This window comes from Sander lucioperca, chromosome 20 (assembly GCF_008315115.2).
Source record: "Sander lucioperca isolate FBNREF2018 chromosome 20, SLUC_FBN_1.2, whole genome shotgun sequence".
NCBI lineage: Eukaryota > Metazoa > Chordata > Actinopteri > Perciformes > Percidae > Sander > Sander lucioperca.
Genome location: NC_050192.1, coordinates 14,462,651 through 14,480,409, shown reverse-complemented (window position 1 = coordinate 14,480,409; position 17,759 = coordinate 14,462,651). Strand labels below are relative to the sequence as shown.

The 17,759-nt window shown below is 40.6% G+C and overlaps 2 protein-coding genes across 6 annotated transcripts in view; one reads left to right on the top strand and one right to left on the bottom strand.

Annotated features, from left to right (window-relative positions):
- strip2 (striatin interacting protein 2) overlaps positions 1 to 15,433 on the top strand; it is a 30,972-nt gene extending 15,539 nt beyond the window's left edge. For 2 of the 3 annotated variants that reach the window (XM_031284855.2, XM_031284857.2), the window contains exons 10-22: positions 675 to 725; positions 3,656 to 3,888; positions 5,232 to 5,297; positions 5,382 to 5,445; positions 5,990 to 6,061; positions 6,291 to 6,365; positions 6,696 to 6,793; positions 7,388 to 7,514; positions 8,492 to 8,592; positions 9,086 to 9,152; positions 9,270 to 9,374; positions 10,292 to 10,496; positions 12,550 to 15,433. In XM_031284855.2, coding sequence (XP_031140715.1) covers positions 675 to 725; positions 3,656 to 3,888; positions 5,232 to 5,297; positions 5,382 to 5,445; positions 5,990 to 6,061; positions 6,291 to 6,365; positions 6,696 to 6,793; positions 7,388 to 7,514; positions 8,492 to 8,592; positions 9,086 to 9,152; positions 9,270 to 9,374; positions 10,292 to 10,496; positions 12,550 to 12,800 — 1,515 coding nt within the window. In that variant the 3' untranslated portion in view covers positions 12,801 to 15,433. The remainder of the gene's footprint in view (positions 1 to 674; positions 726 to 3,655; positions 3,889 to 5,231; positions 5,298 to 5,381; positions 5,446 to 5,989; positions 6,062 to 6,290; positions 6,366 to 6,695; positions 6,794 to 7,387; positions 7,515 to 8,491; positions 8,593 to 9,085; positions 9,153 to 9,269; positions 9,375 to 10,291; positions 10,497 to 12,549) is intronic. The other variant, XM_031284856.2, reaches the window with a different exon arrangement.
- A 693-nt stretch (positions 15,434 to 16,126) lies between these two features.
- morn2 (MORN repeat containing 2) lies at positions 16,127 to 17,746 on the bottom strand. 3 transcript variants are annotated; one of them, XM_031284734.2, is made up of 6 exons: positions 17,488 to 17,746; positions 17,330 to 17,362; positions 17,178 to 17,228; positions 16,995 to 17,101; positions 16,701 to 16,837; positions 16,127 to 16,313 (listed from the first exon to the last, which is right to left on the bottom strand). In XM_031284734.2, the coding sequence occupies exons 1-6, from the start codon at positions 17,492 to 17,494 to the stop codon at positions 16,211 to 16,213; spliced, it is 438 nt and encodes a 145-aa protein (XP_031140594.1). In that variant the 5' UTR covers positions 17,495 to 17,746; the 3' UTR covers positions 16,127 to 16,210. The 3 variants fall into 3 exon arrangements, with proteins under 3 accessions (XP_031140594.1, XP_035851926.1, XP_035851924.1); XM_035996033.1 differs by having other exon boundaries at positions 17,212 to 17,228; positions 17,488 to 17,737; XM_035996031.1 differs by lacking the exon at positions 17,178 to 17,228.
- Positions 17,747 to 17,759: the final 13 nt, after the last annotated feature.

Sequence of the window (17,759 nt, the reverse complement as noted above, 5' to 3'; positions counted from 1 at the left end):
GTACAGACGCCTCCACCTCACACGCATGCGCCACACACATTCAGAGCTTATCAGTACTGTTTAATACTTTACAGTCACACATTATATTTTACCCCCTATGTGATTGCATACAAGTGACATATTCACTTCAAATACACATACTCATTTAACTTCAACATATAACTGCAACATTTAATATGCATTCATTGAAAACTACATGTAATCAAAAAACATGAAGTGCACGTGTCAAAGATTTACTACACAGTATTTTTGTAGCCAAAAGACAATCATATGTGAAACAGTGTTGCAGAAGGCAAAAGTGTGTTTGGTACCTTTTAACTCTACAGTGTAACTGAAGTGTATTACTAACATTACAACATACTGACATTATAAATGCTTCCTAAGACTAGTTTTTCCATGATTTGCCTTTTTATTGTTGAACAGCATGTCTGTTTCTAGTAAAGTAATCCTATAGATTTCCTTCTGTAACCCGCCCTCTAACTATTTTCTAGGTCAGGTTTTCCAAAAGTTCTTTAGTGCCAACATCACTGGTTCTCTGTTGTAAGTCAGCGATGCCAAGGATGATATTGGTGCTGGGACAGCTATGTTTTCAGTAGAGCTTTGACTGGACAGGCTCTCTCTCTCTCTAATTGCCCTCTGGTTTTTCATTGCCCCTCTTCCTTGTGTTCCCACAGAGTGCCTTTGTTGATAGCTTGGAAGGAGACAGTCCCTTTCCCAAGAAGCAGGTCTTTACCCACAAATTCCCTCTTTTCCTTCTGCATTTTCTCTCTGCATTGAGCTGGACTTTTTGCACTCCTCTCCCACATCCCCGCCACCTTCTTTTCTCTCTCTTCTTTCTGCCCTCCTTTCTTTTCCTTTTTCTTCTCTTCCTGTCATTTAATCATTCAATGATATCGGGATGCACCAAAACATGCACCAAATTGTCAAAAACTTTATCCTTTTTGCACACTGAAAAAAACGAAATTCTGGCAAAGTTGAATTCAACTGTATACATCAAGCATGTTGTCTAGACACTCCAAACTACTGGACACAATTTTTTGTGTTTTATGAAAAAAAAATCATTAGAAACCCAAAATGCTCATAGTTTTAGGAAAACGTTTTTGGGTGTTTTTGCTGAGAGTTAGATGATAATATAGATATCACTCTTGTGTCTGAATTCTGGCAGCGCCACGGTGAAGACAGGCATGAGATTGGTATCGATCTTCTCATCTAACTCGTTCAAAAAGAAAGTGATAACCGCATTTCCCAAAATGTCCAACTATTCCTTTTATTTTTATCGCTGCCACCTGCGTATTTCTTTAATTATTTTTTACCTTTCCTTTTGTCTCTCCTGTTTTTCACTTCCCTTTACTCTGCTTATCCTCTTCTCATTCTTCTCTTTTAATTACACATCCATACAAAACTACATCCTCCACTCCCCTTGACACTTCCATCCTTCTTGTGCTTTTGTTTTTCTTCCTCCTGTTTTCCTCCTCTTCCTTTCTTTTCCTCGTTATATTTCCTCTCTTTTTCTTGCTTCTGTCCTCCTGCTCCTCAACTTTCTCCCTGTCCTCCCACTTTCCTTTCCCCCCTCCTTCCCATGCTTGTTCCAACATTTCCATCTCCTTCTCCTTCCTCACCATCCATGAACACCTCATTCTGTCCCTACTTTCTTCTACTACTCACCCTATTTCTATCTCCTTCTCCTCCTCTCCTCTTCTTTCTCCTCCTCCACTGTGGCCTGCTCAGTAGGGGGGGTGGGGGGGGTTTAAAGACAGGGCTGACTTGCTGGCTGTTGTCATTGGCACTGGAGCGGTCACTATCCACTGTCCCGTAAAGTCACTGCTGTAGTAGCATCTCCCCTGTAGTTTTCATCACATTGCTACCAGGTTTGGCCGCAAAACTCACCTTGCACTGTAGACTCTGGACTAGGGGCCAATGTCCGTAAAATGCATTCATTGAGGAGGTGAATTGAGGTGGTCACGAACATACCGTACTTTCTCCTCTGTAGGTGTTTGTATTTGGGTTTCAGTTGACCTCTCTCTTACATGGATGGCATTAAAAGCGGTTGTCCCCTAACCCCGATAGTAAAACACTACAGTAGCTTTACCTACCACATAGCAGAGAATGGCTTCCCCATAGAGAATGGCTCACAACACGGTTTCACCCTTTCCTCCCTCCCTCCCTCCCTCCCTCCCTCCTCCCCACCATACACTCACTATACTCCTTACTTAGTCCAGCATTAGTACTACCACTGGCGCACCATACATCGACTGCACTGGCTCAATTAATGTCCAGAACGCTGACTCATGCCTGATGCTTGCACTATTGCCACAGTCATTCATCGGAGAAATTGTGACACCGTGTCTGAGTGTGTGTGCGTGAATGTGTGTTTCGCACTTAAATGGGTTTGTTTGTAGATAAGGGCTCAATATAAAGTCTTAGCCTTATTGGGCCTTGCTTGCATTTTTCCTTTGTCTTTTGAAGTGCAGATGTGTGGTAAGTTAAATCTGAAATGTTGCTTGCGGTTGCTGTGGTTACCTTTTGGATAGAGCCAGGCTAGCTTTTTATGCCTGTAGCTTCATATTTAACCGACAAATGTGCTAGTGGTATCTATTTTTTTTTTTTTTATTTTTTTTTTAATCTCACTCTCTGCAAGAAAGAGAATAAGCATGTTTCCCAAAATGTTATCTTTTAAAAAAAGATAATATTGTTTCCTTTTTAAGTGTGTACCAGTCCTTTAGGATACATTCACACTGCTTAATTTTGATCTATTCCCTACATGGGAATTAAATGCTATTATTTATTAGCCTGCTCACATCTGATATATCAGAAATAACTGTCAGCAGCTTTCTGTAATACTTTTTCTCCAAGAAACTCACCTAGGTCGCCCCCTTAAGACGGTTTACACTGAGGTTGTATTGATACAAATTTGATATTGTTCTTATCCAACAATATATGAAAGTGAATTCAGTGTGTTTTTCCTATTTGCATTATAAAAACATCCCGGTTACCTACCTGAGGGAATAAAAATCATATGTGTTCTACTTAGACCACAGCTGCAGTCTGAATGTTGCCTACTGTGTCTGTGTACTTTACATTATTCCTGAGGATGTCGTCAAACAGTCTTCAAAATAAATGGGAATAATGTAAACACCAGTGAATTGGCCATAACTCAAAATGAAATCAGTAGTCTCGTTTTAATTTGACCTCTTCAAAATAAAGGACATGATTTTTTTTTTTAGTACTGTATCAGGAAAGTGAACTTTAACCCCTTAGGTAGGTTTTAGGCAAGTTGTTAAAATAATTTGATGTCAGACTGTTTTGACAGAATCACACAGTATATATTTGATATCAGCTTGTCCCAACTCTTAATTGAAGCTATATGATGTTTACAATGAGTGAAATCTTTAAACTTTGTTTTATCTTGATGTCTTGTGCATCATCACACATTACCTGAAATTGTGTGGCATATTTTTGGAGACTTTGAGATAGCCACTAGAATTTAAAATAAAGTGGGTTTGGTTTGAACAATGTTTGGCTGCACAGAATTTTAAAAATGATTCCTCGCTGTTTGTTTATAGGTCATTTTACTCTTGATGTAAGCAGTCCTCCCAGTGCAGTTGACCCCCCTTTCTTCTTTCTCTCTCTCTCTCTCTCTCTCTCTCTCTCTCAGCCCCTGGTCAAGCAGGACAGCCTGGACACGTACAACGAGCGGGACCCCTTCAAGAACGACGATGCCCGGGACGAGGAGGAGGACCCCGAGGACACAGACAGCGGCATTGAGGGCGAGGTGGACCCCTTGGACCGCGATGTCATCATCCAGCCCCCGCCTCCGCCGCCTCCCCTCAGACCCCCCACAGAAAGGGTCAACTTCCCCAAGGGCCTTCCCTGGGCCCCTAAAGTCAGGTTAATTGCACAGTTTTCATTTAAACACCCACTGACTGTAAAATACTTGTCAAAAGTATTTTGACTTTTTACAGCATTAACAACTTAAGGTGCAGTTATATTCCCCCTTCAAAGTGATCAATGCTACTTCACCAATAGACCATATATTATATAGCCTGTCTAAAATAGAAGTATTTTAAACTAAGTAAAGTGCTGTAACGTGAACACATAGTGCCATAGAACGATAAAATCCCGCGCCAGTTGCTGGTTCTATTTAGCCGCTACAGAGCTCTGGGTCGCCGGCTACCTGCGGCAGTTGTTGAGCCGCCAAAACGTGACTGCGAGCCGGCTGCAGGCACCGCCAGATGATGCTCCTTTTAGGGGCCATGGAAGTTAATTTTAGCCAGTAAAAGTGAGCGTAATGCGGCAATGACAGTTAAGTTTAGGCACCTCTCGGGCTTGAAAGCGCATTTTAAAATTATTTTCAATTGAATTTTGGAGTTTATAAATAGGTGTTTCGGCATGGCTGGTCGAGTGGTACTATATCCATGGTATTGAAAGGGGGATTTAATTCTTGCTTGTTTTGTCTTGTTGTGCATGATCAAGAAACACCCCCCCCCCCTCCCTCTTTTTCATAAATGGCACCCTTATTATATCCATACACAATCCTACAAGCCAGGAAGGAAGTGTTAACACAGATCCTGCACACAAAATTGCATTATAGACTGCTGAAGTGAGACCTTTCTATGAAAAATAATACCTTTTACTGTAGCTGCAAAAATGATCCATTCTGGATTGTTTTTATTAGTTTAAAAGCAATAGCTCTTGATCCACTGAACAAAACCTTTAAATGATGGTTGGCCTCTTGCCATTTTGACCACTGTAAAGTAGAGAAAACTTCCCACCCAAAGCCAGGACTTAACACCATTTGGCTTGCAGCTGGTGTCAGTTTCCCACCCTGACTCTGTGTCATTTGAGAAGTTAAAACTTGAGAGAGGATATTCTAATTTTGTTTTCTCTCCTCGCTGTCATCCAGCAATACGCTCTCCATCTGTCTATTCCTGACATGAGTGTCTGGTGTCTTAGCATGGAATCAGAGGGCTGCATCATTCAGGGCTGATTAAGTGCTGATCAGTAGGAGGCTGACAGTGACTGATGAGATTTGACGAAGATAATGCAGTGTGTTTGTGTGGGTTTGCACACACATATGAGTGCTCCATTAAAAAATGGCTGTTTAGTTGCTCGTTTACATGACGAACTGTGGCAGCAGGTGTTCTCAAATCTGTGTGTGTGTGTGTGTGTGTGTGTGTGTGTGTGTGTGTGTGTGTGTGTGTGTGTGTGTGTGTGTGTGTGCGCGCGCGCAGGGAGAAAGACATTGAGCACTTCCTTGAGACCAGTAGAAACAAGTTCATCGGTTTTACTCTGGGAAAGTAGGTATTTCATTTGAGACAGTAAAATATCTTTTAAAGTTTTGTCTTCCTTTTAGTCCGGTGTAACTGTGTATTGTTTTGTAGTGACACAGATACCCTGGTGGGCTTGCCCAGACCCATCCATGAGAGCGTCAAGACTCTTAAACAGGTGAGCAGCTCTCCTTTGCCTTTGCTCATTATGGCCGGAGTGTTTCTAAATCAATACTCTCTTTCTGCTCAATCCCTTGACATTGACATCCCACTTAAATATCAATACCTCCTGAGAAACGTAGTTACACAGAGGAATACCCCTCTGGGTGTCAGTTACCAATGCTAATTAACACTTCTTCTAACACCTTAAAATTGATTTATGTATGTACACTATCGTGTTGTGACTGTTGAAATATGCTTTCTTTATTTATTTTATTTTGTGGAAAGTAGGTGTGTGTGTGTGTGTGTGTGTGTGTGTGTGTGTGTGTGTGTGTGTGTGTGTGTGTGTGTGTGTGTATTGGACCGGAAGCTGTGGATATCATTTCTTTTTTATTGGTGTCATGTAATTCCGTGTGTGATGGGCCCCTTAGTGGCATGACACATAAATGAAATGTCATTCATTCATTAATATAAACTAAATAAATTGAAGAGTGTTACAAGAAGTATTCATTATTATTTTAATGTGTGTGTGATATTGTTGTGGTTTTCTTGTCTTTCAACAGCACAAATATGTTTCCATCGCTGAAGTCCAGATCAAAAAGGAGGACGATCTGCAGCAGTGTCCGATGATTCTGGTCAGTAATGTCACGGTGAAATTACTGTGCTATAATTTTCCCAATCATGACACTGCAACTCTGTAAATCTATTTTTGTTATAGCCACAAGGATAGATGAACTGAATATTTAATGTGGTGAATATTTAATCAAGGCTGTGTTATTGTTTCCTGAAATGTGATTGTTTTTGTGGATGTGGATTTATACTGCTACCGTTTGTGTGCATGATTTACTGTGTTATGTTGTATAGGGCGAGGAGGAGGTGGAGGAGACACCAACAGAGATGCTGTACCTGGGCATGCTTCCTAACCTCTCCCAGTACGTGGTGAGTGGCTCATAATGTATGTTTTTTTTATCGTCACTCACCACCATCATCGCCATCACCATCACTTTGTTGTTCAGTTGGTACAGTATCTCCCAAAAAGGGAATGTGAATTATTAATATTGAGGAGTATGGGGGGGAAGGGGATTATCAAAAACCTCTTTGCAGTGATGCACATATATTGTAGCTAGACAATTATGTGAACACAGTCATTATCAAGCATTCTTAGCAGGAATCTTGGATCATTCTAAAAACATTTTTACCTGTTACACAACAAAATATAGATCTTGAACAGGACCTGGTTCTAATATTCAGCATTGTTCCCTGTGTCAGATTGCCCTCCTGAAGCTGCTGCTGGCTGCAGCTCCAACCTCCAAAGCCAAAACTGACTCCATTAACATCTTGGCTGATGTTCTGCCTGAGGAGATGCCGTAAGTAAAAGGGACAGGGGACAAGGACTGCTGCAGTTTGACTATTTGAATATTTTTCTAATCGCTTCTGCACACACCTAGAGACACATCTAGGTCAGACAGCTGAAGATTAAAGATGGATGTTTGTTGTTAAATTTCGCCATTATTTATGGCTGCTGTTTGTCAGGCAGCAAACTCCTGCAATTTACATATAATCAGGCTAATTTTCTATGTTGTCCTTTTTTTTTTTTATATATTTGCAATGAAAGTTACCTTTTTCCCTCAATTTTGGGCTGATGGAATTTGATTGAATATGCACTTATTCTGGGTTTGTTTTTTGGTCTGCAGTACGACCTAGTCTAGATGACACACACACACACACACACACACACACACACACACACACACACACACACACACACACACACACACACACACACACACACACACCCACCCACCCACCCACCCAGAGAGCTGAAAAGTTTCCTTGTTGTTCTTTTACTGAGACAAAGCTGTATTGTTATTATTAGAGACCTGAAGGCCTTAGAGTGTGTGTGTGTGTGTGTGTGTGTGTGTGTGTGTGTGTGTGTGTGCGCGCGCGCATGTGTCCTCCAGTATCACAGTCCTTCAGAGCATGAAGCTGGGAATTGACGTGAACCGCCATAAGGAAATCATCGTCAAGGCCATCTCTGCTCTGCTGCTGTTGCTGCTCAAACACTTCAAACTCAACCATATTTATCAGGTCACACACACACACACACACACACACACACACACACACACACACACACACACACACACACACACACACACACACACACACACACCTCCAGTCCTCCCTCCTTACAGGCACCTCACATTACCATTGTTCTCTCTTTTAACATTATTCTTCTCTTTCTCCATCTCGCCTTCCCCCAGCACACGCATACACTAGTATCCATGCACCTCCCCCCCCATGCTACCTTCACCACCCTCCACCTGATTACCTTGTCAGCAAGCCATTATTTTCATCCTCCTCTCCACCCCCACCTTTGGACCTCTATCTCCTCTATTTTCAGTTGCTAGGAAGGGACATTCCTTCAGACTCTTTTAATGGCTGTTCTGGAGAGTTATAGTGGTAGCGCCCTCTGCTGCTAAAAAAACAAGATTACACCTAAAAGGCAGAATGCAGCCGCAGTGAGAAATCGATGAGTCTTTTACATTCTTTGAAAACCGCACAGACACTGTATGATAACAACTGTTTTTCAGGATACATTCATTGCAAAGAACAGTAATTGTCACCTACAGAAAACAAGGCAAAACGTAGCACATTTTAAATGCTGAAATGTGATTTTTTTTTTTTTTTTTAATCTTAGTAAAGCTTCTTGGATAAGGTGAAAGATTTGTATGGCTGCTGAATGAGAATAGAATGACCTTCTCTCCACGCAGGAAGCTCATCAATGATACAGGATTTTCGACTATAGGATTATTTTTTTTCTCTTTTTTCCCTTCCGGGGCTATCCCATCAACATAATGATCACAAGTGTCTTTTATGTAATCTTAAAAGTACTTTATGACCACAAAAGAAGAATCATAAGTAAGAAATAGACGTGTTAACTTATGTGGTGTTTATTATGTAGGCCAAATGTAACCATACAAATAAAGAAAAGTTACATTTTTAGTTGTTGCTCCTTTCCAGACTCTAACTATTCCACACTGCCACCTTCTCTTTGCCTGCAGTTTGAGATCGTCTCCCAGCACCTGGTGTTTGCAAACTGTATCCCACTCATCCTCAAGTTCTTCAATCAGAACATCATGTCCTATATCAGTGCCAAAAACAGGTAGGATCCTTTTCTCTTACTCTGTACCCTCACTGTCTAACAGAAGACGAGCTCGGTTTGGTGCAAAAGACACAGGAAAATTGTACAATTGTGCCTCCATTTCTAGTAACTCATGTTGGAAATGGCTCCCACTTTAGTACTATTACTGTACCTTTTTAAAAAATGTGCTCGGTGGAGACACAAGGGTTGTGTTTAAGAACCTGCCGGTAAGACAGGTAACCAAGTATTACGGACTGCAATCCTGCATGAATCAGCAGGCTTCCAGGAGGTGGAACAGATGGCATCCCAGCAGCGATGCAATGACAGGAGATTAAAAAAAGCCACACATTAGGTGACAGGAGTCTTACTCAGCATTTTTCGGCCCAAGTTGTTCTTGTAAAAGTCAAGGAGACTGGACGGATTCAAGTGATGTTACAGTATATAAAGTGATGGGTAGATTTGGAAAGTGACGTGTGTGTGTGTGTGTGTGTGTGTGTGTGTGTGTGTGTTGCAGTATCTTTGTGCTGGACTTTCCTCACTGTGTGGTCCATGAGATGCCTGAGCTCACAGCTGACAGCCTGGTGAGTCAAAGCACCGTCAGCGTGACACTGGATTGATCCTCACCGGATAAATGTCAAGCCTTCCACACAGCATCATGACCTCTGTGTGTGTACTGTGTTTTTTTTTTTTTTTTTTAGGAAGCAGGAGACAGCAACCAGTTTTGTTGGAGAAACCTGTTTTCTTGTATTAATCTGCTGAGAATATTAAACAAATTGACCAAGTGGAAACACTCCAGGACAATGGTGAGTAATACTGCACCACTGCAAAGCCTTACTGTAGCCTTAAGTGTGATTTATGCTTCTGCGTAAAATCTACGCCCTGGCTACGTATGTAGGGACGTGTCTCCACGTACCTACGCCGGACCCTAAGCCGTAGTCTGATGCGCACCTCCCAAAAAAATGTAACCACACGTCGCGGCGACGCACTTCACTCGGCCGTGGCTTGGTAGCGTTGCATTTCCCGGTTCTCCTTCTCCATAAACAACATGAAATCAAGGAGAGGGTTAACTTTTCCTGCTACAGCACAGGGGAGACACTTTTCTCTCACTATGACTCTGGAGTCGGTACTCGCTCCAAAGCTAATCACTCTCACTCTCTCACTCGTTCTACCACACACACACACACACACACACACACACACACACACACACACACACACACGCTGGTCCTGCTATTCTCTTAAAGAGATTGACGCACACACCAACGCACAAGTATAAACTTCAGGCTACTGCGTGGAGCCTCCGAAGACCATAAATCACGCTTTAGGGTAAGTTTTTTTGACTGGCTCCTGTAAAATGGACCCGTACTTATACTTATATTATATCTGATAAAATGATTGTGTTTTTTAAACCGATGGAACAAAAATAAATAAAAGAATCAGCATATTTTTTGTCTTTGTATTAATAAAATCAAGCTTATAATACAGGACACAAGACTAGATCTGATATCTGTGTATCCCCGTTAGCATCTGAGTGCACACCCAGGGGCCCAGCGGGGCAGGGGGCCCTTGGAAAAATTAAAAGAAAATTAAAATAAATTGTCCCATTACAAATCCATCAGCCAGTCCATGTTCATTGTCATTGTCTATTACACAGTGAAGGTCTTCATGGACCACAGCATACTTAAACATTCTCCTCTAGTCAATTGTAATCCCTTTTCAGATGCTGGTGGTGTTCAAGTCTGCCCCCATCCTGAAGAGAGCTCTGAAGGTGAAGCAGGCCATGATGCAGCTCTACGTCCTCAAGCTGCTTAAGATCCAGACCAAGTACCTGGGCCGCCAGTGGAGGAAGAGCAACATGAAGACCATGTCAGCCATCTACCAGAAGGTCCGCCACAGGCTCAATGACGACTGGGCCTACGGAAATGGTAAATAGTAGCAGTCTGCGGAACCAGTGTGTTTAAGTGTTTAACTCTTCACTTTGAGTTTAGATGAGCTAGTAAAGCACAAAGCTTCTTAGAAGCCCTCCAGAAAGCTCAGGTACTTTCCCCATTTTCTAGTATAGACATCCAACTTGGCAAACCACTTATATGACATTTTTTCAAACGCTGCCACCCTAGCCAATGAGACTGCAGTATTAATAATACATTTCAAGGCTCTGTGAACATTTAATACAGGTTAATACATTCTAATGGTACAATTAATGGTAAATGTGTACATCTTTGTTTATGTACCCTTCTGTAATGCATGTACTGTGCATGTGCAAAATACAAAGCTCCAACAGCCATTTTTTGTGATTAACAATTATTATTTTTACCTTTTTATTTTTAAACAACATACAAAACATACAACTCGCAACATGAACACATCCCCCCCCTTCGTCATCACCGCCCACCGACAAAAATCAAGAAAAGATGACACAGTAACTACAATATTCAAGACCATTCAACAAAATAGTAACAAAATGGACAATACACCATAAACCAAATAAACATATGTATAACAACACCATAAGTCCATCATACACGTCTCTCCCCAGCACAATGCTTCTTAGGAGCCCTCCAGAAAGCTCAGGTACTTTCCCCATTTTCTAGTATAGACATCCAACCTGGCAAACCACTTATATGACATTTTTTCAAACGCCGCTACCCTAGCCAATTGCATGCATTATTGACAAGTTTGATTTGAGACTTTTTGTGCACTGAGGACATATACCGATTACATATTCACAGCAGCGTCTAGTTTTTTAAAAATTCTTTATTGTTTAGCATTTTCACACAGCCATTTACACATACTGTTACACATAGAGTTCACACTCTAAACAGTGACTAATTAAATAACCAAGAAAGGAAAAAGGAACATAATAAGATAAAATAAATACATAACATAATAATAAAAATAAATAGCCAACAATAAATAAATAGATTCATAGTATGTTTCTATGCTCCACTAAGTCTTATAGAAAATAAACTAAATGAAAAAAGGGAGACCACAGCGAAGGGAAACAAACAGCAAAATGCTGTTTATTTTCGCGTTGTTCTGTTTCTTTTTCTACCTGTATTCTTCTTATTTTCTATCAACCAATTTCTACTTTTTTTTAATCTCTCAGTTGGTAAACATGGGATGCTTTTCTTTGTTACAGCCCTAATTTGTGATTTATGGTGCTGAAACAAGCATATTTTATTATCAAAACAATATCAAGTGCAGCTTTAATTTAAAAAAAAAAAGAAAAAACTGGTCCTTATTTGTCATTCTCCTGGACCCACAACTTAGGTTGGCCTCTCAATTCAATTCTATTTATAGTATCAAATCATAACAAGAATTATCTCAAGACACTTTACAGATAGAGTAGGTCTAGACCTCACTATAATTTACAAAGACCTAACAATTCCAGTAATTCCCCCAAGAGCAAGCATTTAGTGCGACAGTGGCGAGGAAAAACTCATGGAGGTCATTAGTCCCAGCAGTCTTCCCCTACCCTCACACATAGCTCATTAATAGCACAGAGACTGCAGTATTAATAATAATAGGTTAATACATTCTAATGGTACAATTAATGGTAAATGTGTACATCTTTGTTTATGTACCCTTCTGTAATGCATTGTACTGTGCATGTGTGAAATACAATACTCCAACAGCCATTGGCGAACAGCCTGGATTGTGTTGCTATAGCAACAGAAAAAGGGGGACTTATCAGGGTCACCGTCCCTCGCGAGAGAGCAAGTGATCTGTCATCATGAGTGTTAGAGAGACAGATGGATAAAAGAAAGAGGCAAAGAAAAAAATATGGAATGTATATTATATATAAATATATAGAATAAGGGGGGTAAAAAATCCATAATCAATACAGGTGCAGGTGTGTTGTGTTATTACTAAGAAAAAGGATGATTGTTAGATGTAAGGGGAAAATGCTTAAGTGTGAACATTCAAAAATAAGTAAAATATTGATTAAATATCCCCTTTTCTCTCCTTTCGTCCCAGATATCGACGCACGTCCCTGGGACTTCCAGGCGGAGGAGTGCGCCCTGCGGGAGAGCATCGAGAAGTTCAACAGCCGCCGCTACGACAAGAACAAGAACGGAGACTTTGCGCCGGTGGACAACTGCCTGCAGAGCGTGCTGGGTCAGCGCGTGGAGCTGCCTGAGGACTTCCACTACAGCTACGAGATGTGGCTGGAGAGAGAGGTCTTCTCCCAGCCCATCCAGTGGGAGGGGCTGCTGCAGAATCCGTGATGGAGGGGAGGGAGAGGGTTGGAGAGAGTGGGGGGAGAATGTGGTGGTGGTCACATACGAGCCTGGTGGAGTGGTTTAAGGGAGTCCGAGGAGAGGAGGTGGAAGGAATGGGGGTTGTAGTTCACGTCAGTGATGGAGGGATGGGGGAGGGTGAAGAGAAAGAAGCTGGAGATGGAGAAGCCACCTCCCAGGCTATCTAGTGATGGGAGAAGATGGAAGATGAAGGGTAAAATGAAGCAAATTTGTCGAACGAATGGAGCTTCTTGCTGTGAGTTCGTCACAAATAGATGTCACAAACACACGCACACTTGACGTTAACATGTGCCTATGACTACTGTGAACCCACATGGACGTGACAGGCAAGAACAGAGGTAGCAGTTAATAAGAAACCGCTGTAGCAGGAGACTGTTTCGGCCAGTTATACTGCCCCCCCAAAAAAATATCTTCACCACATTGTCAATTTATATGTCCCCTTTTTTAAATGTTGGTGCTTTTTTGACTCCTTAGTAATGTTTTCCTATTTATTTATATCAATTGTGGTTAAACATTTTCTGATATATATTTTTTTTCAATTGAGATGTAAATGTACATGATTTCTAATCAGTTATTTTTTTTTTTTTTACACAAAGCCTACTGTAGTCATCAGATTGTAGTTTGTGGGTGATGGATTGATGAAAGTTTTTCTTATGTATTTTCTAGGAAAAAAGGCCTTTTGGAAGCAAACCACAGGGTCATTTTGATAGTCCAAATGTAGAAGTGGGACCTATTTCTACTAATGGCATAATGATCTAGTATAATGTCACCAAAAAAAAAAGAAATATACCAGCTGTAAGTGTATGTTTTTTTTGTTTGTGAACGTAAAAAGTACGTGTGTGCAGAAAGAAAAAAACAGCACATGAAAATAGGCAGATGTGTGGAGGATGGTTTGGTGTAAGAAACAAACTGGATCTTCTGGAAGAAACTGTATCCTATTTGTTCTCTTTTAAAAATAGAAACTTAACCTTGTATAGAGTCCTTTCTATTCCCGGTGTGTAAAACATTGGCATCGTTTGAATTTCAAATCCAGAAATCACAGAACCAAATCTGTAATTACTGATGCCATCCAGGATTTGTTCATGTTATAACATATCGAACCTAAAGCCTGTAATGGCCCCATAGAAAAGCTCAGGGAGGGGGCTGTGTGCAGCTCTTTAACAGAGGTGGGTTGGTTAACCAGCTGTACATTTGACCAAAACAAATCTCTAAGTCTTCACCCGTGAATCATTTTCTCTTTTAAAATCTAAAATACTGTTTATAAAAACTTAAAGCACAAATCTCACCTATATAGTTTCCGAGTGTGGAATGGGCAGCCACTTCCCCAGAAGTTTTCTATGGAACCGTCCTGGGCTAATAGAACCTCAGCAATGATCAGAATAATTAACAATTTTGACTCCCCCTCTTACTGTCTGACCAACAGCACAATGTAAGCCACTGTCCTCCTTGGTGTTGGCCTTGGTGAGCACTTTGCCACCCTTGCTAGGAAGAACACAGCTGTCACACAATGGTGCTGTTTTTCATATTCGTCTTCACTGTACCTGATCCGTTCCTTCACGTTACTAACTACCTAAGCGGGGCTCCAGAGTTGAGAGCTCTGGATTGTTTCCTGGAAATGAAGCACAAGAAGAAGCACAGAAAACAAAAAAAAAGCATGTTCACCTTTTTTTTTCATATCATTCTCGCTGGGGTTTTGTTATCTACATGCCTCGAGGGGTCAAGCTAAGTCATTTATTATTTCTGTATAGAACAATAATTTTGACACTGAGTCTTGTGCTTCTCTGTGGAAATGTGCATGGCCATTGTTTTGTTTTGAGTACCTGTTCACATTTAAATATGGTATTTGGAATGGCTTTTTTTTGGTCTACTTCCAGCGCATTTAGAAGTGTACTTTTTTCCTCTCAATGTGTCAGTGTTCTGCATTACAGTGGAGGTTTTTTCTTCTTCAGGAAGGCGAAATCTTTAAAAATAATATTGTAAACTTTATAGATTCTCAGGTTTATGGAGATAATATATTGCAAAAGTTTCAAAGCTTCCTTGCCATCATCTAGCTCACTACCTGTAGTGGTGAATACACATTTATCGTCATGTTCATATAAGAAAATAACACCTAAAGCACTTAACATTGACTGCATAGGCTGCACATTTTCACCAAACACAATAATTCATTGTGAGTTTGTATTTATGTCAGCGACATTTCAAGTTCAGATGTATTTTTTGTATTTTGTGCCAAATTTGAGTGCCATTATTTCATTGTTGTTGCCTTCATGATCAAAATGTATGTATTTTCATTGAAATCACCACTCAAGGTTTGCAATACAAAAATGTTATTTTCTACCTGAAAAATGTACAATCAATGAAAATACCGGTAGCTGTTTCATGTATCTGGTACAGTATTTTACCAGAAGTGTTTAGCATTGTATGGGTGTTCTAACGGTATATATGTTTGTTACACATATTTCCATATCTGTATAGTCTAGATAAATACTCATTACTGAATTTATTCAGAGGTATGTGCAATTACAGATCCATAAAGGCATTATTCAATAGAATGACAAAGTACAATATCAGAGTTGCTTATTAAACAATGTTGAACAGTTGGGACTGTTTGTGAAGTAATTGTTTATTAGCCGAGGGAGTCGTGCTGGTCTACACACACAAAGCTGTGTATACACACACACTGAAGGTCAAAGTGACCACACACTCGCATCACATCACACATTTCCTCGGGCCAATGTTCCAACAGTACAGCTGTTGTGGATGGGAACGTGAGCATATCCCCCTTTGTGGTTGGCTGATGGTGTAATGATGTAAAATTGTATTTATCCTTCACGCTGATGAAGTCCAAATATGGTAAAAGCAGAGAGGCATGAAAAAAGTTAGGGGTTTTGTTCAGATTGTTTGTATTTAAGTGCTTTTCATAGATGGAATCATAAGTTTTTCAAAATTCAAGTGTAAGAAAGGAACAAAATGTGTGCAAACGTGTGTTTCTGAATTTATTTTAGTTAGCTACATAGTGTAGCATGTAATGCACCTTTTCTGTCACAGCTACATAAAAGCAGAGTGACAAAGGGCCAGAAAAAATACAGCAGTGTGACATTTTCTGAGTGAAATTAGGCTTACACAAAGAGACACTTGCTGTGTCGGAGCACCGCGACCAGTAAAGAAGGAGATACAGCTGAGAGAGTGACTCACATGAATATGTAACCACCAATACACAGAAATACATGGGTGTGTGATCTTTGGGTTAAACAGGTCTATCTGTTTATCCACAGAGACAGGCTGAAAGCATGTACATTTTTAGTAAATATAGTTTAATTTTATCATAGAACATACAGTGTATTTTATGAAGTGCAGTACAATAATGCTTGTTTTGCCTAAATGTTGTGCTGCATTTTCAGGCCCAGCGCTGCTTTGCCGTGGAACTCCCCCATCCATACCAGTCCCTGTGTGTTAGTGAACGTCCCGTCTCCCTCCAACCTAAAACACACCAGTAAGGACCTGAAAAATCTTACAGTTGATATAATTGTATGGCTAAAAAGGTCTGAATATTTCCCCCCAAAATAGCTGATTCTACTCAAGGGAAATTAAAGGATGTATTGGGAATGTTAGGGTTCAAGTGGCTAATATGTAAAACACTGTAAGTGGGAAATGTCATATTAAGGTGCACTTAACCACTGATTGCTTTGGAAATGTACAACTAGAGCCTTGCTGCTTTATTCTGGCTATAAAAGAGGGCTAACCTGAAACTCTGCACATCAATTAGACCACCACCCTACACTATAATCCTTTGGAAACTCCTAAAGGACATAGCTCTTTTCAGAAAACATTAACATTAGCAAGTGTCAAAAATGGATTCCCTTTTACCTGTTCTTGTGAAAGTGACCTTTGTAAGTAGAGCCGTCTGGGAAGGTATATGTTCCCGTGCCATGGTACATGTTGTCTTTGAATTCTCCTTCATAGAGTGCTCCAGAGGGATGCTGCAGGGTCCCTCTGCCATACATCTGTGTGTGTGAGTGAGAGCAAGCATGTTATGACTAACCACAGAGCAAATACAACCATAGACAGTATTTAGTAACAGACATCAGAAGAAGTAAGATATACACACACACACACACACACACACACACACACACACACACACACACAATAAATACATACTTTGTCTTCAAGCCACTCTCCAGTATATGTGGTGCCGCCTGCTGAGGTGTGTTTACCAGTACCGCTCCTCATCATCACCCCTGATGCAGCCCTGCTGCACTCCCCCTCTGTAGAGAAGAAAAGAGACGTTGACACACACCTGTATTGTAAATGTGTAGAGCTGTATCATTAGTTATTGCTTACCATATCTGTCACCATTTGGGAACATGTAGGATACCTTTATAGGTCCTTCCCCTGTAAACAAATATGCATATTTACCTTATTTTATTTGACCTTTAACCCTTATCTGTCAGATGAATATGCAAAATGTGCAGGTATGAAACTTGGATATTTACCTTGAGTTTTTAAATAATTACTTTCCTTATTGTCTGAAAGGGTAAAATGATACAATATTAGACAGCAAATAGGAAATGTGTGTGTGTGTGTGTGTGTGTGTGTGTGTGTGTGTGTGTGTGTGTGTGTGTGTGTTAGAAACTTCACAATAACACCGCACCAGACATCCGTGACAGACAGTTTCCCCCAGCAGTTGGCAGAGCCGACAGGAAACGCTGTGTATCGGCTAATTTATGAAATGTGAAAAGTCAAACAACTCAATTTAAAAAGTTGTGAAAACGACACAAGGAAACTTCGTGGTATTTTTGTTAACTAAATCACGCTAAAAGGAACAGTCCTCCTAGCTACTCTAAAACAAGCAGTCAGTCAGCTCTCTGTGTTGCAGGCAGCCTCGACGCAAACTGAAGTTGCCATAGTTACAAGAATGGGTGC